The sequence below is a fragment of the Triplophysa dalaica genome, chromosome 24, assembly GCF_015846415.1.
Source record: "Triplophysa dalaica isolate WHDGS20190420 chromosome 24, ASM1584641v1, whole genome shotgun sequence".
Classification (NCBI taxonomy): domain Eukaryota; kingdom Metazoa; phylum Chordata; class Actinopteri; order Cypriniformes; family Nemacheilidae; genus Triplophysa; species Triplophysa dalaica.
The window spans coordinates 10,480,963-10,503,924 of record NC_079565.1 but is presented as its reverse complement, the minus strand read 5'-3'; the positions used below and the strand labels follow the sequence as shown (position 1 = coordinate 10,503,924).

Here is a 22,962-nt window from a genome sequence, read left to right as displayed (position 1 = left end):
TGATATCAAAAATCTAATCTTATACAATCATTTTGTTATTAAAGAATTGGGTTGTGTTGCTTTAATGTGCACTGTAGTTCCGCAAGCCAAAAATATGATCAACTAAAAAAAATGTTTGGAGTTTCGGATGGATTTTTGTAATAAAAACCTAAACTCTTGGCAGTCAGGTCTTTGCACTGTGAACTACATTAATTCAGTCATGTGCATACATCATACTGCAAAAAAAATATGAAGAGCAGTACAGTAATATGCTATTTAAATCATGTGATGTCATTCTTTCAGAAAAACATTGCTGAGCGCATGTCCGGTCCATCGAAAAAGCAATTGTGGAAGAATTTTTTTTAGGTATTATAAATATGAATAATGACCAGGCTGAGCAAAACCAATGATTTTCATTGTACATTTATTAAACGTATTAGAAAGATCACGTATGTATCTATCAAAATGATCACTTGGCACAACAGTGCAATAAAAACGGAGGCATGGCAACACCTCAGCATTGTAAACATAGGAACACCCCACGAGACACACAAATACTGCAGTGTAAGTGCAAACTTTAACAATCAGTCGTAATTTTATTTGTCCCTGGCGCTGTCGAACTCCTGGGCGATCTTCAGAGCGGTGGTATTGAGCCCGACTGACTGCATGTTGGTGATGATGGTCACCACCACACCTTGTGGAGGGCAACGCTTCCCATCCACACCCGGTGAGCTCTCTCCGGGTAACACCAGTAAAACACTACTGGCCCCCACAGCGCCCCCTGTGTGCGAGACGTAATGTCTGCGATTGCGGCACTGGCCGTATTTCTGCAGCTTCTCTACGACCAGCCAGCCCTGGGCGTACGTTCCGTCTTTATCCCACGATGCCTCCGTTTTGTCCACCGGCGCCCACATGGCTTGGGCCGTCCGGGGTTTGAGGAAGCCAGGTAGCAGTCCGTCTGCGTTCTTCAGTTCTGCAATCTGATAACTGTAGAGCAAAGCGTTTCCAAAGACCAGAAGGTCCCCAACAGTGGACAGAAACCCACCTCCGGCCCATTTGTATGAATTGTCTACGTAGGGGCAGTTTACAATACGACCTTTCTTATTTAGATGGTAGAATCTGGAGGAGAGAGGGGATGTTATGGCATTCATCATAATTTGTGATAACTGCTGCTTTAGATCATACAGAAACCTCTTATGCTACATATTACATTAGCAATGTCCCCGGTCTCACACTATTTGTGTAACAAAACATCAAGATAGGCAGTTTGTTGAAAGTAGGTGCGCTTATACAGTGTGTTTCTATTTTGTGCTTTAGGTTTTTCTTTGACTAATACTTAAGCCAATAGAGAGCAGCGTGGTCAACATACAGTCATGTCAAGATATACGTACAACCATCCAAATATAATTGAATGATGGTAAATAAGATATACACAAAATTTCCAAAATCATGCAAACACTTCTTACAACACTTCCAAAATCATACAACACCAAAAATATCCATTGACAAGCCTCATTGTAGACTTCTGGATCTGAATCGTGAGAAACCCCCATGTTTTTTGAAGTAGTCCCGATCATTGGGTTAAATCAAAAAACGTTGGCCATCATGGACATTAAAACATGCAGAAAATACCCCTTAGACTTGCATTTAAGAAATCAACCATATCTTAGACCAAGAATATCAACATAGATTTGAATGGTATGCATTACAATACATTATGAAGAGAATTTATTGTATGCGTACAAGAACGGAAGATTTCAACATGACTTCAGCATCTCTTAAAGTACCTTGAGCGGTTGTAGATGATGGGGTCGTTCTCATCCGGAACGGTGTTGAGCATGCCCAGCTCACGGAACATCATCATCATGTGGTCGAGGAAGCGCTGACCGGCTGCTCTCTCCACCACAGTGCTCAGCAGTGTAAAGGCGTGTGTGGAATAAAGGAATGTAGTCCCTAGGATCAAAGAACGACACCTTTACTTGCTATTTATATAAACCCATATAAAATCGCCCATATGATCTTTGTGGCCATTTGATAGCTTGGTGTTAAGAACAGAAAAGATACGTCAATGAAAAATGCTGTCGTTTTGTGTTCCTGTTGGTTTCCCATGAGAATAACATGAAGGTAAATAAAAAAACAAATAATTTCTTTTTTTTAAAAGTCAAGATCAACAGATCTTGAAAAAATCCTAAAAAATTATCAATTCATTTAGAGACATTTATCACTCTTTTCTCTCCATAACATTTCTCTATTCGACAGGCAGTTTAAATACAATTTGGGAGACATTAACTATGCTTTGTTCTATGCATGGACACAAGCATACCGGGTTTAAAAATCAAAGGATCGTCTTTGAATAAGTCCAAAGCCTGGATGACATTCTCAAAGCTCTCTTTGAGGTAGTACTCCTTCTGCTCAATCTCTTTTATCCTCTGCCGTCCTTTGGCCTCTTTACTTTTAGCGCTGCTGTCCTCCGTTCGTGGCTTCTCTTTGTTTTCGCCAGTGTCCTTCTGGTCTTTCTTCTCTGGGGGCTTCAGAAGACGCTTTGCTTTCTCTTTGTCCTCTCTCACTTTCTTAGCGTCTTTTTCGTAGTGACGGATGCCACTCAAGTGAGACAGCAGCATTCGAGATGTTATTGTGACCTGGTTTAAGGACAAACCCAGAAACACTTTGGCTCCGAGTTACACAAAACCGCAAATTGAACCAAACGAGGTAAAAACAGATGCACTCACTTTTTCTCCCTCAAATTGTTTTTCGGGGAACTCGGGGACATATTTTTGCACAGGGGCATCGAGATTTATCTTGCCCTCCTCCCAAAGTCGAGCGATGGCTGCTGCGGTCAGAGGTTTACTGATGCTGGCGATTCTCATAACTGTTTCTGGACCACAAGGTACTCTGTTCTCCAAATCTGCATAGCCAACCCCTACAAAACAGCATCCATAGACTTGTAACTATGATAGCCAATAAACAATTATTAGGTGTTTGAGATTAAATTAGGTTTAAATGTGCAATAGAAGATAGAAACACACAGATATATACCTTCACACCAGACTGGACTGCCATCAACAGAAACACCAACAACTATCCCTGGAGCTCCAACTTCATCCTGAAAAATCATAGTTCATATCTGTAAGTCATTCTGAACTTCACTGTAAGACATTTGGTAAAATAAAGCAGTGGGTCAGTCATATTTCATCTGCATATATGTAATGTTAATACATAATAAAAAGTAGGATTTCGTGTAAACGGAGCATATGTATATGTGTATATATATATCTTCCATTTCAACCTCTCCACCACCATGGTCAAAACCTCATAGGTTTCAAAGGATGTAAGGGACGAGATTGTAGACCTGCACAAACCTTGAATAGGCTACAGACAGAAGCTTTGTGAGAAGGAGACAACTGTTGATGCTATTATTTCGAAATAGAAGAAATAAAAAAATAACTATCAATTGCCCTTGGTCTGGAGCTCCATGCAAGATTTCCCCAATGGGGTAAAGATGATCAAGAGAATGGTTAAAGATCAACCCCGAACTACACGGAAGAAGCTTTTTAATGATTTCAAGACAGTTGGGACCACAGTTAGCAAGCAAACCGTTGGTAACACGCTATGCCACAATAGATTGAAATCCTGAAGCACCCGAAAGGTCCTCCTGCCCAAGAAGACCCGTCTGAAGTTTGACAATGAACATCAAAATGATTCAGAAAAGGCTTTGGAGAAAGTCCTGTGAGACCAAAATTGACTCCTGTTTTTGGATGGAGAGAAATGCTGACTAAGACCCCAAGAACAGCATCCCTACAGAGAAGCACAGTGTTGGAAACAATCTGCTTTAGGGCTTTTTCTCTCCTACTGGTGACAGGCCAGTGTACTGTTAAATATTGGACGCGAACCTACTCCACTTAACTAGATCACTGAAGATGAGTCTTGGATGTGCCTTTAACATGAAAAAGACCCAAAACATATTGCCAAGACAACCAAAGAGTGGCTAAAGGAGATCAAATGTCCTAGCCAGTCACTAGACCCTAGTCCAGGGCTATTCAAATCTTACCCTGGAGGGCCGGAGCACTGCAGAGTTTAGATCCAACCCTGATCAAACTTGCACACCTGTGATTTTCTAGCGATACTGAACAGCTTGATTAGCTTGCTCAGGTGTGTTTGATCAGGGCTGGAGCAAAACTCTGCAGTGCTCCGGCCCTCCAGGGTAAGATTTGAGGAGCCCTGCCCTAGTCCTTTGGAAAATCTGTGAAGCAGACTCAAACTCCAATTGGCTGAGCGACAGCCAAGAAACCTTAAAGACTGACAGAGGAGTGGACTTTAATGTATACTGACACATGTGCAAACCTTGTGACCAACTACCAGAAATGTCTTAACTTTGTGCTTGCCAACAAGGGTTTCTCCATGTTTTTTTTTCTCGGGGATCAAATACTTATTTCACTGACTGAAAAACAAATCAATTTATAACCTTTATATAATGCCCTTTTCCCCAATATTTTTTATATTCTGTCTCTATCAGTTAAAATAAACCTACCATAAAAATTATAGACCCTTCATTTCTTTGTACGCATTCAAACTTACAAAATCAGCAGAGGATCAAATTAATATTTCCCTCACTGTATATACACTCTGTACACATATACATACATGCATAATAATTGGTCCTTAAATATGTAAAATATGGTTGATATTTGGTGAAATATGTCATAAATGTAAATGTTTTACCTATTAAAAATTCAAATTAATATTATTTACAACCTAATTCACAATTATTCAATTATTATTCAATGCAAACATTTAAAAACAACAATTTCAGATTTAAAACGATTTAAATCATACATTTAATAAACTATTAAGTAAAATAACATTATTTCCAACTCAAATTAAACCAAGAGAAAGAGTTACACAACATAAATAACAACGTTGATGTGATACCTGTACCTTTATCCGCTGTATCAGGTCTCTGCTGACTTGTATAGCACTTGTGTACTTTATGTCAGTATGAGTTCTGTTTGTTTTCTGCACGTCACACTCACAGCGTTCGGACACAAAATCAGCATATTTCAGACCCAGAGCCAGAACGAAACCTGTCCCGATGCCCAGTAACCATAAGGACTGTCTGTTGTTGGAGAAGTCGGATCTTCTGGGTGTTGACATAAATCTTCGCATCATTAAGTGATCTCTGTACTTCAATCTAGAAGTAAACAAAGACACGAAGCGCTCGGATGTTTCCGCATTGTATTTGCATTGTGTGCATTTGAGGCCCCTTGATGAACACAGCAGCCGATACATGACTGTTTTACAACTAATAATAATATTATGTGTGTTTAAAACCAATTAAAAAAAGGATTACAAGACTTCACGCCAGTTTGAAGGTAATGCACACAGCTGGACATTATTTACCAGAATAAAAGCCATCCGTCGCTTATAGGTCAAATCATTTTAAAATACGTAAACATATATTTCTATATTACATTTATTGTAGAATTATTAAGTAATAAATAATAAGGAATACAATTGTTTTATTTTTTGGCTGGATCATTTATGTTTGGACTACCATTAACATATAAAGACCTTTATTATAAAAAATTCTGAGGAGTCTCGCAAGTCAGCTGATGGCACAACGCAAGCCAATCAGACGTCAGGAATCGACACTTGAGTCTTGCGGTTCCGCCTTATAAATTGCAACTGCGACCTGCTTCCGGTAACGAAATGTCTGCGTAACAAGTTGCATAAAAATATTTAAATATACGTATCATAAAAGATCGCTTAACATATTGCGCTGTATTACAAACGAAGTGTTATTTCATATATTAGAAATGTTTTAAAGAAATATATAAGAACAACACGATCACTAATCCTTCGTTACTTTACCGTAAAGTTATGTGATTTCTGATTGATCGAACCTTGAATAATTCAATTGTAACGTTTCTTATAATAATCTGTAAATGAATGCAATTTAAACCAAATGAGCGTGAAAAAGAGAGTAAAGCTTATGCTCGAAGAACAGGTTCAGCGCACATGCGCGTTGCGTTCACGTTAATGAAAATGTGAAAGTGTTTTAATGCATTCCATAAAAACAAGTGGAAATAGTTTTTTTTCCCCACCACAAACAGGTTCACTTGGTTTCTGCTTCCTATTGTTTATGTATTCAAATGAAACCAATGGCAGTATTGGTTAAAACATGAGTACATCTGTACGCTAAAGAAGACAGTCAACTGTTGCATGGCAGACATAGACTATATGATAGTTTATTTACATTTGAAATAGCTGATAACAAGGTCAAAGTCAATACAGAGATAAGGCATCATGACCTTGCATGTAGAAGTACCAACAGCACCCGTGTAGTCCAGAAAACAACATTACAGACAATGGTATGGTTTTGTAATCATGTGGTTTTAACAGTCCAAACACCTACAGATAGCTGACATGAGTGTTTAAAAAAGCATTGCACATATTTCAAGTTCTTACATTTATACATGGCCATTTCTTCAGATAGGTAATAAACCGAAAAATCATTCTACAGTGCTATTCAAGTGGTAAAGCACAAATAAGCTCATGTAAAGAAATAGCGACTGATTACAAAAAGAGAGTAAATGGACATTCATGACTACGTTGGTTACAAATAATGCATTAAAGTCTTAATTCATTAACTGTTCATTTGTCTGTGCACCAATACAAAAAAGTTTATCTGCGTGTTTTGGTCCTTCCCTAATAAAAGAGATATAATAATCCATGACACATTCTTGAAGTGAGGCTCAACCAACAGAAGTATATATTTTAATGGAATACTGGAAGCAGATGGGCTGAGTAACATTTGTTAGGCAACATATTTTCTGTTATTGGCAGAATGAGTGTTGGAAGCTAAAGGTTAAGAGGGAACAAAATTAAGCTTAGAGGAAAAAACAGACCCCCAGGCTTTAGAAAATGTCAAACTGAGTGGTTTTATTTGTATTTTAGCTTTGTACATTTTACATGACATACATTTAATACACCTACATTTAAAATGACTAAAATGAACGAGGCACAAAAAATATGATTTCATCATATTTTTCACAATTCAAAATGAAGGCATTTCGAACCATGTGGGTTTCGGCGTTAATCGCACATAACACCCAATAACGCATTTGCGAATCATATTGCTTGGCATTTTGAAGCAAGTAGACATTTAAGGGTAAGGGGAAACCAAAAATAAATAAAAGTTGGAGTGTAAATAAGTCCCTTGGGCTAAATATTGGCACATAGAATAACTCAAATTGAAATAATCATAAACCTATAAGCGTCAAACTGCTAGACGTCTGCCTTCACAGTAGCACCAGCATACACAGGACAACCTAATCCCATGTATACTAAAAGAAAACCTTGCAATTTCAATTGAACTTGGCGTTAGACTCAAATGTCCACAATAACAGCAATGTTCATATATTGATTTAAGTGCAATTGTTGCCAACTTTGTTTTCTTCGTGCACAACCAGAATAAAACTAACACGTACCATAGTATTACCTTAAAACATAAAACACATGGAAAACGAAAGCGTTCGTAACAAATGGCACATGGTTATTTCATCTGATAACTGTCAAGACAAAAAACAAAAACACTCCATGATTACAAAATGCAGACATCATCATTGTGTGACCAGGTCGTTCACATGTTATTGAGCTCCAATAGAGTCTGTTCCAACATCTGGTTCATTTCAAGATTCTCTTCTTTAGCATGTGAGAGTTTCTCTGTTAGAACATCAAGCAAAAAAGGGATTAATATCAATGCAAAGCATGTACCTCATACCATGCAGTGGGTTTCTTGACAGTCATTCCAAAAAAAAAAAAAAAACTTTTGTTGGTAAAAACCCAGTTGTAGTTACACTGACATTCTGTCTCTTGGACATCGTGCATCACGGGTCAATAGTTATGAATTTCACACACTCAATGCATGCTTTAAATTAATAAATCCATGTAACTAGCAGTCATATGGTGACACACTATATAGATATACTCAATATACACTTTTTATACTGTACTGTATATATCGACAGTTGTAGTCAAATGCTGACTCTTGCATAAAGCAAAATGGCTTTGGATAACATCCTGATTATCTTAGTAGCCGTCTAGGATACGCACACTGCCTTCAAGTCTGAAAGTTGCAATTACGAAGACGCAAAATATATTTTACTTCCCGACAAAAATGGGACTTTATTGCATCACAAAGAATGTGCACATTGCTTGCAAATTGGCACTTTGACTTTTCTTCACAAATTATGGGAAATGTATTTGCTTTGACATCTCACCTGACCAGCAACATCATTCACAATTTCAAACAGATATCTTTTTTACACATCTCTGCAGTTGTGAAATTGCGGTGGCGCTATCGCAAACTCATCTCGTAAAAACAATTTCAACAGGGCTTGAAGGCAGCAAGAAAATCCTCCGTCCACTAACATTCAGTCACGACATTCACATTAGACACAATTCTGTGAGAAGTCCACACTAGTTTTAGTCCTCGTTCAATGCCATTCTTAGCTCATTAGATAGAAGGCTGTTTCTCTCCAGTTGCTGGTAGAGACGGTCTACGGGAGCAGTCAAGGCAGCAGGTTAAGAAAAGAGGAAAAGAATAGTGTGAAATAGGAAGACGGACAGCAGAGCAGATCAAGGATGCAGAAGAGTTAGTTTGCATTGGTTGAAACACTGAAGAGCACACACGTCACACATTAAAACGAACCTGAAAGACTGGAGGAATGTTTTCTCAATAGAGGGTTTTATCAGGAGGTCATAGCTAGTGTTTGTAAAGGTTAATATACTGGTGCAATACTTGGGTTTAACTGCATACCTCAGGAGAACATGTAAACAGTAGATTAGGAGCTTAGAGGCAGCTCTGAGCAAAGAATAACATGGTGGAAATAATATCGAAGCTTCTGAATGGTCTTAAGTTCAAATGCTCGAAACCCTTTGCAAAACTCAAGAATTTTGTCAAACAGGTTCAAAATAACCCTCAAGGATATGACATGACTTGCTGACGAATTCATAATTGTTCTAGAATCACTAGTAAACACTTTATCCTATTCGCTCAAGTATCAAATCAATTTAATATAAATTAGTTTTTTATATTTTTGTGGGTTGCACCGCCAAGGGGTTCTTGGTTGTCAATAGCAAATGAAAAAGTCTCTAGAATATTATAATATTATTAGCCGGTTGCAATTAACCCCTAATTCAAAAATATATTAAATAACTATAAAGGTCCAGTGTGTAATTTAGCGGCATCCTCTGGTGAGGTTGCGAATTGCAGCCAATGGCTCCCTCCACCCCTCCCTTTCGAAGCACTACGGTGGCTGACACAGGACTAAAATGTATTCACGTATTCACTTCATCGCCGAAGAAAATAACGTATTTATGAAACCTGTTCTTAGAGCAGTTTGTCCGTTTAGGGCTACCGTAGTAGAAACAACATGGTGACTTCAATGTAAGGGGACTTGTGATGCATGTTGAGCGAAATGGCTCTTTCTGAGATAATAAAAGCATAACATTTCATTATGCAAGGTGTTTATAAACCTCTGAACACAGTCATGTATAGTACGTTCCATTTCTGTCAAAAGATACTCTTAAAATAATTATACACGGCATCTTCAAAAGCATTCTTAACTTCTAAACTTGTAACTGGGTCCTAGTGCTTACAAGTGTTTTCCTACCTTTCCCACTTACAATTTTATATGTAAATAAAAGTTAGCAAACATAACCTTTTACCCTGCCAGACACCAACATGTGACCTGCACATCTTTGCTATCAGTAATAATACACACCATTGAATTTGACCTCTGTGTTTTCTAGTAGAGAAGTACAAGCAACAGAGTAACAGGTTATCCGTGTGGTTTAGGAAACAGAAGATATGGGTTACCTGCGTGGTTTAGGAAACAGAATATACGAAGACAACCTCCATGAAACTATTATATAGGCATGGAAATTTGAATGAAGGGAAAGGCTGAATTTGCCTAATATGTAAATGCAGGTAAACCGAAGCGCTCCGGAACGTTCCCGACATGATGCCAGCTAAAAACTTGAGGAATTCTCCATTTCATTACATTCCTATAATCAAATATGATGCTTTCTGCCACGTTCTATATTTAACAATATGACACGGCCTTGAGTACCTTATTATGTATATTCAGCAACCAATTCATGCGATATTGAACATGTAAACACTAAGAGAAAGTTGTCATAAGGTCATAGTTGTGCTTTATCTTAAATAAAGCATGGCTATAAACCAATCAGCATCCAGGACCCAATATGGTTTTATAATGAGAAATCCATGACTTCTAGCAATTCTTGACTTTATTAGAGCCACATAGCACATAGAAATGAACAGGAAACAAAATGACAAGGAAAAGATTTACATAGAAAGTTTAACTTAAAGTAGAGAATGAAAGCTTCTGTACAAGAGATGTGAAATAAAACAATGGAGACAGGGAAGGCAGGAGTATGACAGGAAATGAGATGCCAGAAAAAGCGGAGAGATGCCGTTCAGCCGGAGGGAGGCGTCTTTGAAGTGATGCGAACGATTTATCTGCGCAGGGAGGGGAAGAAGTGGAAAAAAAAGGTGACGGAAGAGCCAATCGTGGGACAGAATCTACCACCAAACAAAACAGAAAAGAGCCACTGCACACAGAAGCCACAATGTTAACTGGCCAAAATGATCGTAGGTTACTTATTAAAGTGATAGTTCACCGAAAAATGAAAATTCTGTCATCGGTTACTAACCCTCTTATCATTTCATACATATATGACTTTGTTCTGTAGAACACAAAAGAAAATATTTTGAAGAATGTTGGTAGCCAAAAAGTGGCGGCACCCATTCACTTCTATTGTATGGACACAAAACCAATGCAAGTCAATGGGTGCAGTTGCTGTTCGGGTAACAACATTCCTTAAAACATTATTTTTGTGTTCTGCAAATGAAGAAAGTAATCCAGGTGAGTAAATGATGACAATTTTCACTTTTGGGTAAACTATCACTTTAAAGTGTCACACGCAAATCTGATATAGTTACATATCACCACGCGTATTCAACTATGCAGTGGCCAAAAATGCTGGCTTAACCGGCTGACTTACCAAGCAGCGCATAGTTACATCCTAAAAAAAAACTACAATAAAGCGTAACAGAGCATCAACATTAAACGAGAGGCAAAGCTCCAAATGGCAGGCTTTAGTAGCACATGAATTAAAATCTTTAGAAATGGACAAAAGTGAAAAATCACACAGAAAATACAGAATATCAATCACATGCACTGGGGTCAAGACTTCAGTGCTGCAAGTAAGGCTGGGCTGCGTTGAATGTTTGCGAACTGTCCTTTATCATTTGAAATAGTTTTTATAGCTCAATTATGAATGTTGCTACATAAATAGTCAAAAAAACAATATTGTGGTTAATAGTCATTTTCTTTCTTGCCCAGCCCTAGTACAGCTTATACTGAACAACTAAATGAACTGAAGATATGAGAGTAAGAAGCTATTTGTTCATCCACAATTTCTTGAACAAGGTAACAATTTTGAAAACAAAACAAATTCCACAACATGAGAAACAGAGCTCCTATCCACTGCTTCTACAAGCCATGGTGCATGTGGTGGAACACCCAAAGGTGAATTTGCTCTACCCAAATGACCTAACTTGAATAACAGTAAAATGAACCATGGTTCTTGTAGAATGACAGAGATAGCAGACGGTTTTAAGCGGAGAAACGTATCACAGTGTGTGAATGAAAGGAAAGACCTCCTTCAGAGAGGGCATGAGATAGGGGATTATGGGTAATGGAGTGGGGCAAAGGCGCATGCCACGGGTGAATTACATTGATGTCATGTCGTTGAGAGCATGGTCGAGCTCCTCGCTGATGGCTTTGTACTTGAGTTTCTGGGAATACAACTCATCTATTGGTGTGTTTTGGTGGAGAGGAGGGTGGACAGGGAGGAAACGGGTGTGGGGATAAAAAGAAGTGCAGAAATGAAGCATCCAGTCCAGCAGCAAGACAGGTCCCAGTGAACAGAGACAGACACCAAGACAGTGACATGAAGACAGTTGGGAAGGAAAGAAAAATTGAAGGTTATAGTGGAATGGAGAATAAATAAAACAAGAATATTTTTTCCAGTCATTGTCGAACCGACAATGACAAAGTACAAACATTCTCTTACCCATCATGATGACATTATGAAAATTAACTTAGGCTTGTGTAAACTCAAATAAGCAGAACACAGGCGAACATCATTTAACACCACCTCATAAAAACCCGGCTCTCTATAACAGCTCCGGTATCATGTCGCAAAACGATGAAAACTGTCTGTGCATCTGAACAACGATTGGTCTTTTATAAAGACGTAATGACTGAACGGATAAGACGACCAGCGGAGCAAAAGGTTTGAGAAACAGTAGTGAAATAAGAGGTTAAAAGCCCCAAATGACCCAAAATGCTCTCTTAATGTACCATGATCATGTATGAATGAGGCCATGAAATAACGGGTTCTAAAATGAAACCGAATCATTAAGAATTTATATTGAACCATATCATACCTTCAAGGTCATCGATGGTCTTCTCAAGCTTGGCGACTGATCTTTCAGAAAACTCAGCGCGGGTCTCAGCCTACAGCACAAGAGATGTCATTCAAATATTTCAAGCAAACCTCAAACACACGCATGCAAAGACGCACATCCGCTCGCACACAATAACAGAATTGGATCGGTGTGATGGCATCTACCACGCAATGTACAAAAAATAAGATTAACTGAGAGAAGAGATTTTTCTATTTGATTTATATCACAGTAGATATATTTGTGGTACTATCAGCCGACAAGTCCTTTACATTATTATTTACATAGTGCTTTACATTATTATCTAAAGTGTGGTGACAGGAAATATGTACATCGGCTATTACAATGGCTTTAAATCTAGATCATGCAGACAGGAATTGAAAACCGAATTTCATTCGTATCATTTGTCAATTTAATATAGTAGTAAATTTAACTGGAAACTAAAATAAATTATAGTATAGTATAAATTATATATATAAATTATATATAGACGTTGGTCATAAGTGGCCAATGCTAAATATAAATGCGACTAAAGTCCTCTGATAAAGATCTGCAAATCTCACCTCCTTCAGTTTGTCGGTCAGGACCTTGATCTCCTCCTCGTATTTGTCCTCCTTCTGTGAGTACTGTAGGAATCACATGAGAACAAACGTCAAGACCCAAACCAGCAAACTGACCACACAAAACACTTCAAGGTACAGTAACAGTTGACCAAAAGTTTTATCTTGCTATCATCTGCTCTTTATTACTCAAATATATGGAAATCAATGTGTGACTTAGGAGACCCACACAACAAACAATGAACCTAAATTACAATATTTTTGCTATTCCACCTGAAAAGACCAACACGGGTATCTCTTCCTCTTTCTTTGACCAGCATCACCTAGGCGGCTAACCATTTTCTGGCTTTCATGTGGAAAAGCACATCTATTCTAGTCCACAGCGAAACACAGTATAGTATATTGTATAGTATACACTCGTCACTCAAAGACCTCAATTGCACAACTCCGCAATGAAATCCAGCTGACGTATTGACAATTTCACTTAGATGGCTTGTCAACCTGTAAAAAAAACGGGTTATCCCGGTTTGGTCAGGAGGAGGGGGTGGACCGTGTGCCCGGTGCAAGCAGCACACCTACCTTCTCAGCCTGGGCTTCCAGGGACTTCAGGTTGTTGGTCACAGTTTTCAACTCTTCCTCAAGCTCAGAGCATTTGCTGGCGTTTTACACAAAGAATGCAGAGGCGGGTGAACACCAGGAGGAACGAGAGGAAAAGTAGAGGAAAAGAACCAGAGGAAGGACGGACAGAGAAACATCAGAGGACCAGGAGATGGGAGAAATAAACACAAAGACCCAAAAATCAATCAAAAAACAGAGTGAATGGGTGGGGGAGCTCAGAGCTCCGCCTTAACACAGAAGGAATGTGCAACGGCGATGAATCCCAATCTATTTAACAGAAGCATGCAAGAAGCAAATTGCAGCATTCCTGCTTGGTTAGAAGGGCATGAAACCAGGAGTGTTAAGATCTCAAAGGGACCCAGAACTTAATCTCATGTCTTCCCAACTCAAACGACTTTCCTGGAAACAAAGAATGTGGTGATTTTGTAGAGAAATATCTAGGTTTGGAAAGACATGAAGTTCATTTTGGGGTTTAAGGGGCATCAAAAAGAGCAATGAAGAAAATCTGAAATAGACTAATCTATGGCGGTAAAGACCACCAATCCTTAACACAACTGGAGCCGATTCTCATCTTATCTTGTTTTCTGAATGATGGTTTCTTCATTGCTCCAACACGAAAAGGATGCGCAGAAAGCCGGAGAAACCATGCGTTAGGGTACGACCGGGCACATGAGGTCAGGAAGCAGAGGAGACCATGTATGCGACCTAACGGTTCATGTGCAGTACCTGTTCTTCTGATGCTTTTGATGACTTATAACTTTGGTCCATCACTCGGAGCTCCTCTTGTAATCTCCGGAGGCGTCTGTTAGTGCGTGCAGGGGCGCAAGGACGTTCCAAAACACAGGCATGCAAGTTAGCGGTGCATGCAAACAAAAACAACCAAAACAAAGGGCCGTGAAGCAGGAATTTGGTTATATGGGAGGTCATATTTGTAGGGGGCACACAAACACACACGCGCAACACAAGGTTAAATCGACAAAAAGTGTGTACGGTCCCAAATTGTGCGATTTGTTTCCAAGCTAGTCCAGAAGGTACACTGAACAGCTACATCGAACGCAGTTACTTTGGGAATCATTCTTACTCATGAAATAAAACCGTTACTAAAAATGATGATACAAAAATTTTGCTGAACTCAAAGACAACTTAGCTTAGATTAACAAAGTGAACAATAAGAAGCTTCTGAGGGCGGGGCATAAATCTTCATCATCTCATTACCCTTAAAGAAAAATTTTCATTTTCTCACCCTCATTTCAAAACTTTATGACTTTCTTCTACATAAAGGATCTTTCGAAGAAAAGCACTGGCACCCATTCACTTCTATTGTACGGACACAAAACCAATGCAAGTTAATGGGGTTCAGTTAACAACATTCTTCAAAATATCTTTTGTGTTCTGCGGAAGAAAGAAAGTCATACAGGTTTGAAATGACAGAATTTTTATTTTTGGGTGACCAGTCACTTTAACGTGACACAAACCGGTCACACATTTCTTTACGTTTTTGAAATGTTTAGAAATAACATTTATGTAAATTACTACTAATAAAAACCTCAAAACAATTTTATGTTTTAGGTTAAACATGCAAATGTGCTTTAAAATTATTTAAATATCACCTCACAGTAATATTAATTGAATTGGGTAATTGAATTACGAAGAGAATCACGATTTTTTTGTGGCATCAAAGATCCCTACATCCCTCCACAATTGTTTCTGAATGCACCCGGCGTGTGCGGCACAGCACAGAGCCTGAAAGGTTGTGCGTGTGTGTGTGTAATTCAGGCACATGCATATGCATGAATGTATGTGAATAGAGTTTAAAAGAACATGCAATGGGCTTCAAGAACGCCCCGTACCCCTCAGACAGCTCGGCACGTTCTTCTGTACGTTCCAGCTCACCCTCAACGATCACCAGCTTACGGGCCACCTGCAAACACACACCAGATGTGACAATAACACAAAGCTGTACTTTAACCTAATTACTCAAATCATGAAACACCAACACTTCCTGTCCATTCAAAAGAACTTCACATTCTCATTTCCAATACAACACCTCTCTGTTGAATGTTCATGCATCTGGTTAACACTTTATGTGTGAAAGGTCATGTGACTGGTGTTGGGCAGGAAGTGAGTGCTTTTTTTTTCTCATGTGTGGCCTGATGAAACCTGCCTCCTCGTATTTGCGGTCGGCCTCCTCAGCGATGTGTTTGGCCTCTTTAAGCTGGATCTCCTGGATCTCCATCTTCTCCTCATCCTTCATAGCCCTGTTCTCAATGACCTTCATGCCTCTAGAGATAGAAAAGGGAGGAGAGAGAAACGCGAGCAAGGTGAAAACCCATCTTCAACATTATTCAATCAAGATCAATAGCTCGCCTCAAATCGCACGAAATGATCACGAAATCACATTGGGCGTCTTTTAGTTCAATTTTAACCGTTATTTTCAAAACCTCACGGTTTCCTGTGATGTCCGAATAGTCGGTTGTCAGAACAGATGAATGGGGAAGGCAAAACTGTGCAATGTGTTAGCACTTAAGCATTGGAGCAGGTCTCAGTACAGAGTGGCTCTATGTTGGGACAGAGGGCTTCTGTGTGGGGAAACAAAGGAAGGGAAACGCAGCCTAGTGCCTTTACAAATTGCTGTTTATTCAGGGAGCCGATGACTCTACGTAAACAGCTCACGTCAGTTGTTTAGGTCAAAAACAGCATCGCGGATACACACAACTATGACCTTCGATGCTTTCGAGCAAGGGTCCAATCAATGCTTGGCCAAGTACAAAAAAACAGTTACAACTACAACAAAGCTCATGAAGACTAACCAAAAAAAAAAAAAACTTCTGCATTTCCCTTGAGTTCATGCTGCAGACAGCAGTATTTCAAGGACTTTAGCAAAGTGTCCAAACAATGACTTTCTTAATAAAACAAGAACTCAATAAAGCAATGTGTTTCAAGTTATCTGCTAAATGCTTCAATGTAAACTGAAGAAAATAGAAAACGACTTGAACATCAAGTTTCCTTGGTGCGACTTTTACGTATTGAAACTAAATACGTTTTAACATGAAACAACAGCTGCGTTTCCATTACCCTTCAAATCACGCAAACTGAAATTGCAAGTTAAAATACCTGGAAACACGACAATTTCACAAAAACTTTTATATATTACAATAAAAGTTTACAATGGCAAGCTGTTTTCAGGCAATCTTGACAAGAATATTTTGCATTTCCTTCATAACAGTACGTTAATGCACTTCTAATGTTGATTCGCAACCTGCCATAAAACCCAAAGAAGTTGTTTGGCAAGAATGACTTATGCAAAGGAAATAGATATTTTCTACATCAATAAAAAATAGATAAAAAATCTAATAAGTTTTATGTAAATCTGTAATGGAAACTCGGCTAGTGTTTACAAAACACACTTATAAAGGCTCGCTAAAAATAGCACCACACATCGATCCGCAATGACGTTCTTTAAAATAAACGGGTCCAGTCGGTGCCTCTCTAAACGAAAACCACACAAAATATTTGTATTAAAAAAATGTCTCAACTAGGTTTACGAAACCTTAATGGAAGCTAGCGTTACTGGCGATTAGCAAATTTCGAGGACTTCCCTCGACACACACAAACAGTCTTTATGCGGGGCACCAGATGCAGTGTAGACTAGGAAGTGGTAGCATGTTGTCACTTAAATAACACGACTGTAAAGCTTGCTCACAGCAACCGCATTTACTGCGAGAGGGGGAGGGACATCACTTCAACTGACATGTTCTGCTTGAGTAAAGCAGGCTTACAGTCCTGCAGGAAAGCACACTTGACTGAACCCTAACACACACCACACTAAAGTATAAATCATGTAACGCCTCTTAAATTTGTTCATCCAAAAATGAAAAACTTGAATTTACTTAATCTCAAGTCGTTTCAAACCTGTTTCACAAGTTATGTTGAAAACCAAACAGTTCTGGACCATTGACTACTATAGTAGTTAGTCTTTTCAATGGTAGCCAATAGTGCCCCAGATCTGTTCGGTAACAAGCATCCTTCCAAACTTATTTCTTTGTCTTCAGCAGAACAAAGACGTGTATACAGGGTTAGGATTAATTTAAGTGTAAAAAAAAATCACTTCACGGTGAACTATCCCCTTTAATCAAGACTTATTTTGATGTTTTCACATCACTCCATGTTTTTGGACACACTTGCAAAGTATTATATTAACCTCTCGCTCTCATCTGCAGCCTTCTCAGCCTCCTCCAGCTTCTGCAGAGCCGTGGCCAGACGCTCCTGTGCACGATCCAACTCCTCCTCCACCAGTTGGATACGTCGGTTCAGGGAAGCTACATCGGCCTCAGCCTTAAAGCACGAAGAAGAACCAGAGTCAGATCAAGATTGACATTATACTCTTATACTTGTAACCATCATATGTAGATTTTGATGACAGTGTACTTTGTTTCTAAACCCAAATGCTTTCACTAGCTTCTATAAGACCTACTCAGCCAGAGCGATTCCTTCTACTGTACAGTAGTTGAGCACACACCCTAAATAGGACCTAATGGCTGCAATGTTAATGGATGAGAAAGCCTGGGCCTTTGGATCATTACCAGCAACTGGGACAGTGGGAGGTCCCAATAGACCTACATAGATTACACGGTCAAATGCCAAATGCATGACTAGTGGAGAAATACAGGCTGTTTGTGGGAAATATAGAATTATAATGAAACCGCATGCAAGTACGATTTCTATTTAGCGTGTTGTGTTCATTTGGACACGTTACTTTGAAGGTTTGACATTCAATGTACAACCTGTGAATGTAATGCAACTACATCTAAAGCAACATTAGAGAAATCGATTAAGGCACAGTCTTGCTAAGCTACACAGGCAGAACCATGCATTTAAGTAATAACATGCATAACAAATTACTCAACTCAAACCCAGAGATAGGCCTCCCACTAAAGGCCACTACATAGGGGCAAAGTGCATGTTACAGTAGAGATATGGAAAACTAGAACACTGATAGCCATTGAAGCGCACTAAGCGACATTGCATGCTAAAGCTCCCCAGGCGTCTCGTGCGTAGAAAAGCCTAAACCCAAAGTCATGCACACCCTACAAAAACGTTTCCTGCAGTGTGACTGTGCGTGCTGCTTTTACAGACCAAGGTGAGCCCGACGTATTTGACAAAGCAGTCAGACCATATAAGGCAAACTGAGCTCAAATGAGACGGTCCACACACACAGCCCGAGGCAGCAGTCCATCGTCCATCGGTATAATAAACCCACTACAATATAGGCAACACGAACAGGTCTGTCCAGCATCACTGCTGACGCGCTGCAACCTACCTAGTGGGTTCAAAATATTACACCCGGAAACTCTGGCCTACAGGAAATTAATGTGTTAATCAAATGGAGACATACCACAGCATTAAAAGTTGATTTATAATTACATCCTTTACAAATAGTGCGTAGAGACGCAGTTAAAGATCTCAAAGTTTTGGGTAAAACAACACGGGGTTGGGTAATGTTTCGTAATGGCGTGTTTGCGCACCATTTGCATGTGCAACTCCGTATCACCTCAGAAGTTAATTTAATCCTTTTAGTCTGCACGTAATTCAACAGAATTAATCAATTAAAAAAGCAAGGGTTGAGGTATATTTAGCAGTTTAACAGGCTGCGCACAGCGGGAGGGCGGAGAAATCCCGCTACGTTAATACCGCACATCCCGGTACGCGGCTGCGCGCACGGTCTTATCAACGCCAAATACGCGAGTGTTAAAATGAACACATTTCCACCAGATGGTCTGGATTGATGATGCCGCGAGTAACATTTTTAAACACACGCGCTCGCTACTTTGTATCATTCGGCGCTCTCACCGCTTCTCTGGCTTTCCTCTCCAGCGCCAACTCCTTCTGCAGTTTCTCCGCTTTCTCTTCAGCCCCGTCCGCCTGCTCTTGCAACATTTTTATTTTCCGTTTCACTGCCTCCAGTGATGTGGCCGCCATGATTGTTCTATAAAAGTACGAACAGGCTTGATCTGTGCGCGTTTGAGGTGGATGCGGAGCGCAGAGAGTCTGCTGCTGCTGCCCCTGATGCGTGTGTAGGAGGACGCGGAGCGACGCTTACCGATCACACCGGAAGTAACCATGTTTTCATAGGCGAGCCTCGAGCGACGTCACTGCCATAAACTGGGGATTATCAACTCTTTTTCTAAAATGCCATCATTTTATTTTATGTGAGATTTACAAACGTATGTGATTTCACATCAAGCATTTAAAAAATATCATTATAATTAGATTAGTTCAAATGTTTATTCTCTAAAGGGTTACGACGTATGACGTGCTTACGTCATTCACATGCAGCACACCTGTAAGCAATAGCCTAATGGTTAATTGCCTTGATGCTTGGGGTGCTGATGCTAAAACAGCTGCTCTATGTGGAAAGGTTGTGAGGAGAGGGGGCTCATTACACTGGGGCCGAAACTACACTGTCCTCTAGTGCCCTCTAGGGGTTAAATTACAGCAGCGCTGCCTTCGTATTCTATTTCCCCCCTAAACTTTACTTTAACTAACTGGTACTTTCGCTGTCGTTATTTTAAATAAATACATTTTGCATTATAAATAATTAAATACAATCAATATGAACATTATTCAAATAGACATTTCACTGTAGTTCCTTCATAGTGCACGAGGGGGCCCTCCAAGGGCGCTCTAGACAACTTGGGGACCATACAAAGCTGCATGCGCTCTAGACATAATGAGAACGTGTCATTTTGTTTAGACATGCTAAAGTTTAGGTTCAATAAATGATAATATTATGCAAAGCTATAAACTCTTTCACATGTTTTGAAGAATTGATCAAATGAAATGTTTGTGTGAATTACTTAATTTGAAAGCAATGCATATTTAATGATTCAAGACTTTGCTGTCTATTCGAGCAACAAAAGTAAAACCATTACATTACATATACATTTATAATCAAAACAGTAAGCCAATTTAAATGAAAGATGTTCAGTCTTTCTCGGAGCATGTGAAGGGCAGAGCCCAAGAAGTTGAGCGTCTTTACCATATAAAGCACTAGGCTAAATATAACAGCCTGTCTGCATACACTCTTGTGTCTTGGAAGGCTTGTCTTGTAATTTAAATCCTTGCTCTTGATTTATATTTGTACGCACACGAATACTCCATGTTTGGTCACAAGAATGTGGATATTGTAAATCTCAGTGGCCATAGCTCAACAAAGATTTGACGTGACGTCTTGCCCCATGACGTTTGCTTAGTGACACACGTAGTACACGAACCTACAATACTGTATGTGACATGACGTCACATGGGGTCCCCATTGAAACGATTCTTTTAATGGTGTTTCTTCTGCACAGCAATACGATTAAAATCGTATACCTTCTGCAACCCTGTGCTGAGATTCATTCGGGCAATATTTTAATATGAACTCAACAAAATTCTTCCAAGATCAAATTATCCACACTACCAACATAAATGTATTTATACGCCTTCTGTAACACCTGTCTCATTTGGGTCTATTTGTAGTTCATTTCCATTTGAGAAAGAGCTAACAAATGTCAGGTCTCTTAAACTTTGAAAACGCAAAATCTGAGCAATACACAAAAAAACACACACAAACGACACGTAGAGGAGTGGCATGCCAAAACGTGTCAGAGAGAAGATGCGTGACTGCGGTGAACTGCGCTCCTCATACTCACATCTGCGGCTTTCTTCTCAGCCACCTCCAGTTTCTCTTGGGCATCTTTAAGAGCCTCGGAGTATTTGTCCAGCTCATCCTCTGTGCCCTTCAGTTTCTTCTGCAGTGCTACGAGGTCATCCTCAAGCTGCGTGCGTTTTATTGATTGATTGACAGCAAAGTGCAGGAAGCAGAGTGCGTGCGTGGTGTGCGCGCATAGGGGCGCGCGTGCACATAGACGGACAGAGGAAGAAAAAGAAAAAGAAAGAAGTTAGGAAGATCCAGACTGTGAAATACCTGTGTGGCGACCTCATCCGCGGCCAGGAGCTTCTCCTCGACAGTCTGGTATTCCTCAAGCATTTTATCGCGATCGTCCTCGGATACGCGCAACTTCTTTTCCAATTGAATAAGTTCGTCTTCTAACTACACGTGCATAAATGAAAGGTTTGATAACACATGATGTGAATCTTTATTCGTAGTAATACATATACTTCATTATTTTATGCATGAATAACTCGTCTGGTCACTTTTATTATAAACTGGAAAATGAACCATTGTTTGGATAAAGTAATGGTTTTATTTGTAGTAAAATAACATTATCTACTATTTTCTATAGGATGTGGGATAAATCTTATGTGAATGTTTTTGCTCCATAAGTTATAGTAAAATTAAATTAAAGGGTTAAATAAAATCTTTCTTCATCTGAATTGCTGTCGTGAAAGTGCTCAAAATGTAATCTTGGAGAACTTTCATACGCATACTCCTTATGCTGTTGTCTCCTTATGCTGCTTCTTTTAATTTCAATCCACTCGGGCGTTGTAATAATCCATTAAATTAAGCAGTGCGCGCAATCTGCGCGCGTGCACGTTAAGGAAAACTTTTTAAAAGTCCTCAAATAAAGTGCAGACCTGTTTGCTCCTGTCCTCCGCCGTTTTCCTATCGCTCTCTGCCTGCTCAGCTCTGTCCAAGGCGTTCTCCTTGTCGAGCTTGAGCATCTGCATCTTCTTCTTGATGGCATCCATGGCTGCTTACGGTTTGTTGGACAAATTTCCCTTGAAAAGCACAGAGGAACGAAGGTTGGATGCGCACTCGCGTCTGAACCGATCCGAACTGAGCGCAGAAGCTGGAGTGCGAGCGCTCGCTCCTGCGCGCGCTCTCAAATATGTACTTTGACGGGAGGGGTGAGCGAATTCCTCGGGATATTCAATACTTTTTTGGAAACAGCCGCATTGGTTTGCTTCTCCATGCCCCGTGTCTTTTTTATGGATGTGGTTGGCGATTCGCTGTTGCGCGACATTTGACCGTTTATATGTCTATATATGGGGCGTGATGGGCAAGGCGAAGTGCTTAAGACGTCTTAACAAACTTTTTAGCAGGACCAGTTCCTGCGTTCGAGAACAGCCAGACGGAGCTCAAAGGAATGGACCATGACGCACACTGTGGAAACAAAGGAGAAACATATAACTCACAAAATGATATTTTTCTAAAACACATTAGGGCAATTCCGTGAAAATGTCAACCTTACCACGAAAAAAATTGTTTTTACCACTGGTTTTTACTATGGCTAACATTTG

General features: G+C 39.6%; 2 protein-coding genes across 21 annotated transcripts; both read right to left on the bottom strand.

Moving 5' to 3' along the window:
* Positions 1-386: 386 nt before the first annotated feature.
* lactb (lactamase, beta) lies at positions 387-5,364 on the bottom strand. 2 transcript variants are annotated; one of them, XM_056739941.1, is made up of 6 exons: positions 4,909-5,364; positions 3,016-3,082; positions 2,709-2,899; positions 2,303-2,618; positions 1,767-1,932; positions 387-1,098 (listed from the first exon to the last, which is right to left on the bottom strand). In XM_056739941.1, the coding sequence occupies exons 1-6, from the start codon at positions 5,263-5,265 to the stop codon at positions 576-578; spliced, it is 1,620 nt and encodes a 539-aa protein (XP_056595919.1). In that variant the 5' UTR covers positions 5,266-5,364; the 3' UTR covers positions 387-575. The 2 variants fall into 2 exon arrangements, with proteins under 2 accessions (XP_056595919.1, XP_056595920.1); XM_056739942.1 differs by having other exon boundaries at positions 4,915-5,364.
* Positions 5,365-6,898: 1,534 nt separating this feature from the next.
* On the bottom strand, positions 6,899-22,624 carry tpm1 (tropomyosin 1 (alpha)). Of its 19 annotated transcripts, none has more exons than XM_056740362.1 (10): positions 22,297-22,610; positions 21,411-21,536; positions 17,918-18,051; positions 15,881-15,998; positions 15,567-15,637; positions 14,443-14,518; positions 13,102-13,164; positions 12,521-12,590; positions 11,805-11,883; positions 10,276-10,525 (listed from the first exon to the last, which is right to left on the bottom strand). In XM_056740362.1, the coding sequence occupies exons 1-10, from the start codon at positions 22,408-22,410 to the stop codon at positions 10,522-10,524; spliced, it is 855 nt and encodes a 284-aa protein (XP_056596340.1). In that variant the 5' UTR covers positions 22,411-22,610; the 3' UTR covers positions 10,276-10,521. The 19 variants fall into 19 exon arrangements, with proteins under 19 accessions (XP_056596344.1, XP_056596342.1, XP_056596339.1 ...); XM_056740359.1 differs by lacking the exon at positions 14,443-14,518 and adding an exon at positions 13,678-13,753 and having other exon boundaries at positions 22,297-22,595; XM_056740366.1 differs by lacking the exons at positions 10,276-10,525; positions 11,805-11,883; positions 21,411-21,536 and adding exons at positions 6,899-7,701; positions 21,686-21,811 and having other exon boundaries at positions 22,297-22,620.
* Positions 22,625-22,962: the final 338 nt, after the last annotated feature.

Bases quoted from the DNA above. Each gene is read 5' to 3' on its own strand.
- lactb (XM_056739941.1), bottom strand. From the start codon at position 5,265: ATGTATCGGCTGCTGTGTTCATCAAGGGGCCTCAAATGCACACAATGC. The intron at 2,900-3,015 runs GTATATATCTGT...GCTGTTTTGTAG, and splicing joins CAGTCCAGTCTGGTGTGAAG to GGGTTGGCTATGCAGATTTG. The intron at 1,933-2,302 runs GTATGCTTGTGT...CTTTGATCCTAG, and splicing joins TCCTTTGATTTTTAAACCCG to GGACTACATTCCTTTATTCC.
- tpm1 (XM_056740368.1), bottom strand. From the start codon at position 22,410: ATGGATGCCATCAAGAAGAAGATGCAGATGCTCAAGCTCGACAAGGAG. The intron at 18,052-21,685 runs GTATTTCACAGT...TCGTGCTTTAAG, and splicing joins CGGATGAGGTCGCCACACAG to GCTGAGGCCGATGTAGCTTC. The intron at 11,884-12,520 runs GTATGATATGGT...ACACACCAATAG, and splicing joins GACCATCGATGACCTTGAAG to ATGAGTTGTATTCCCAGAAA.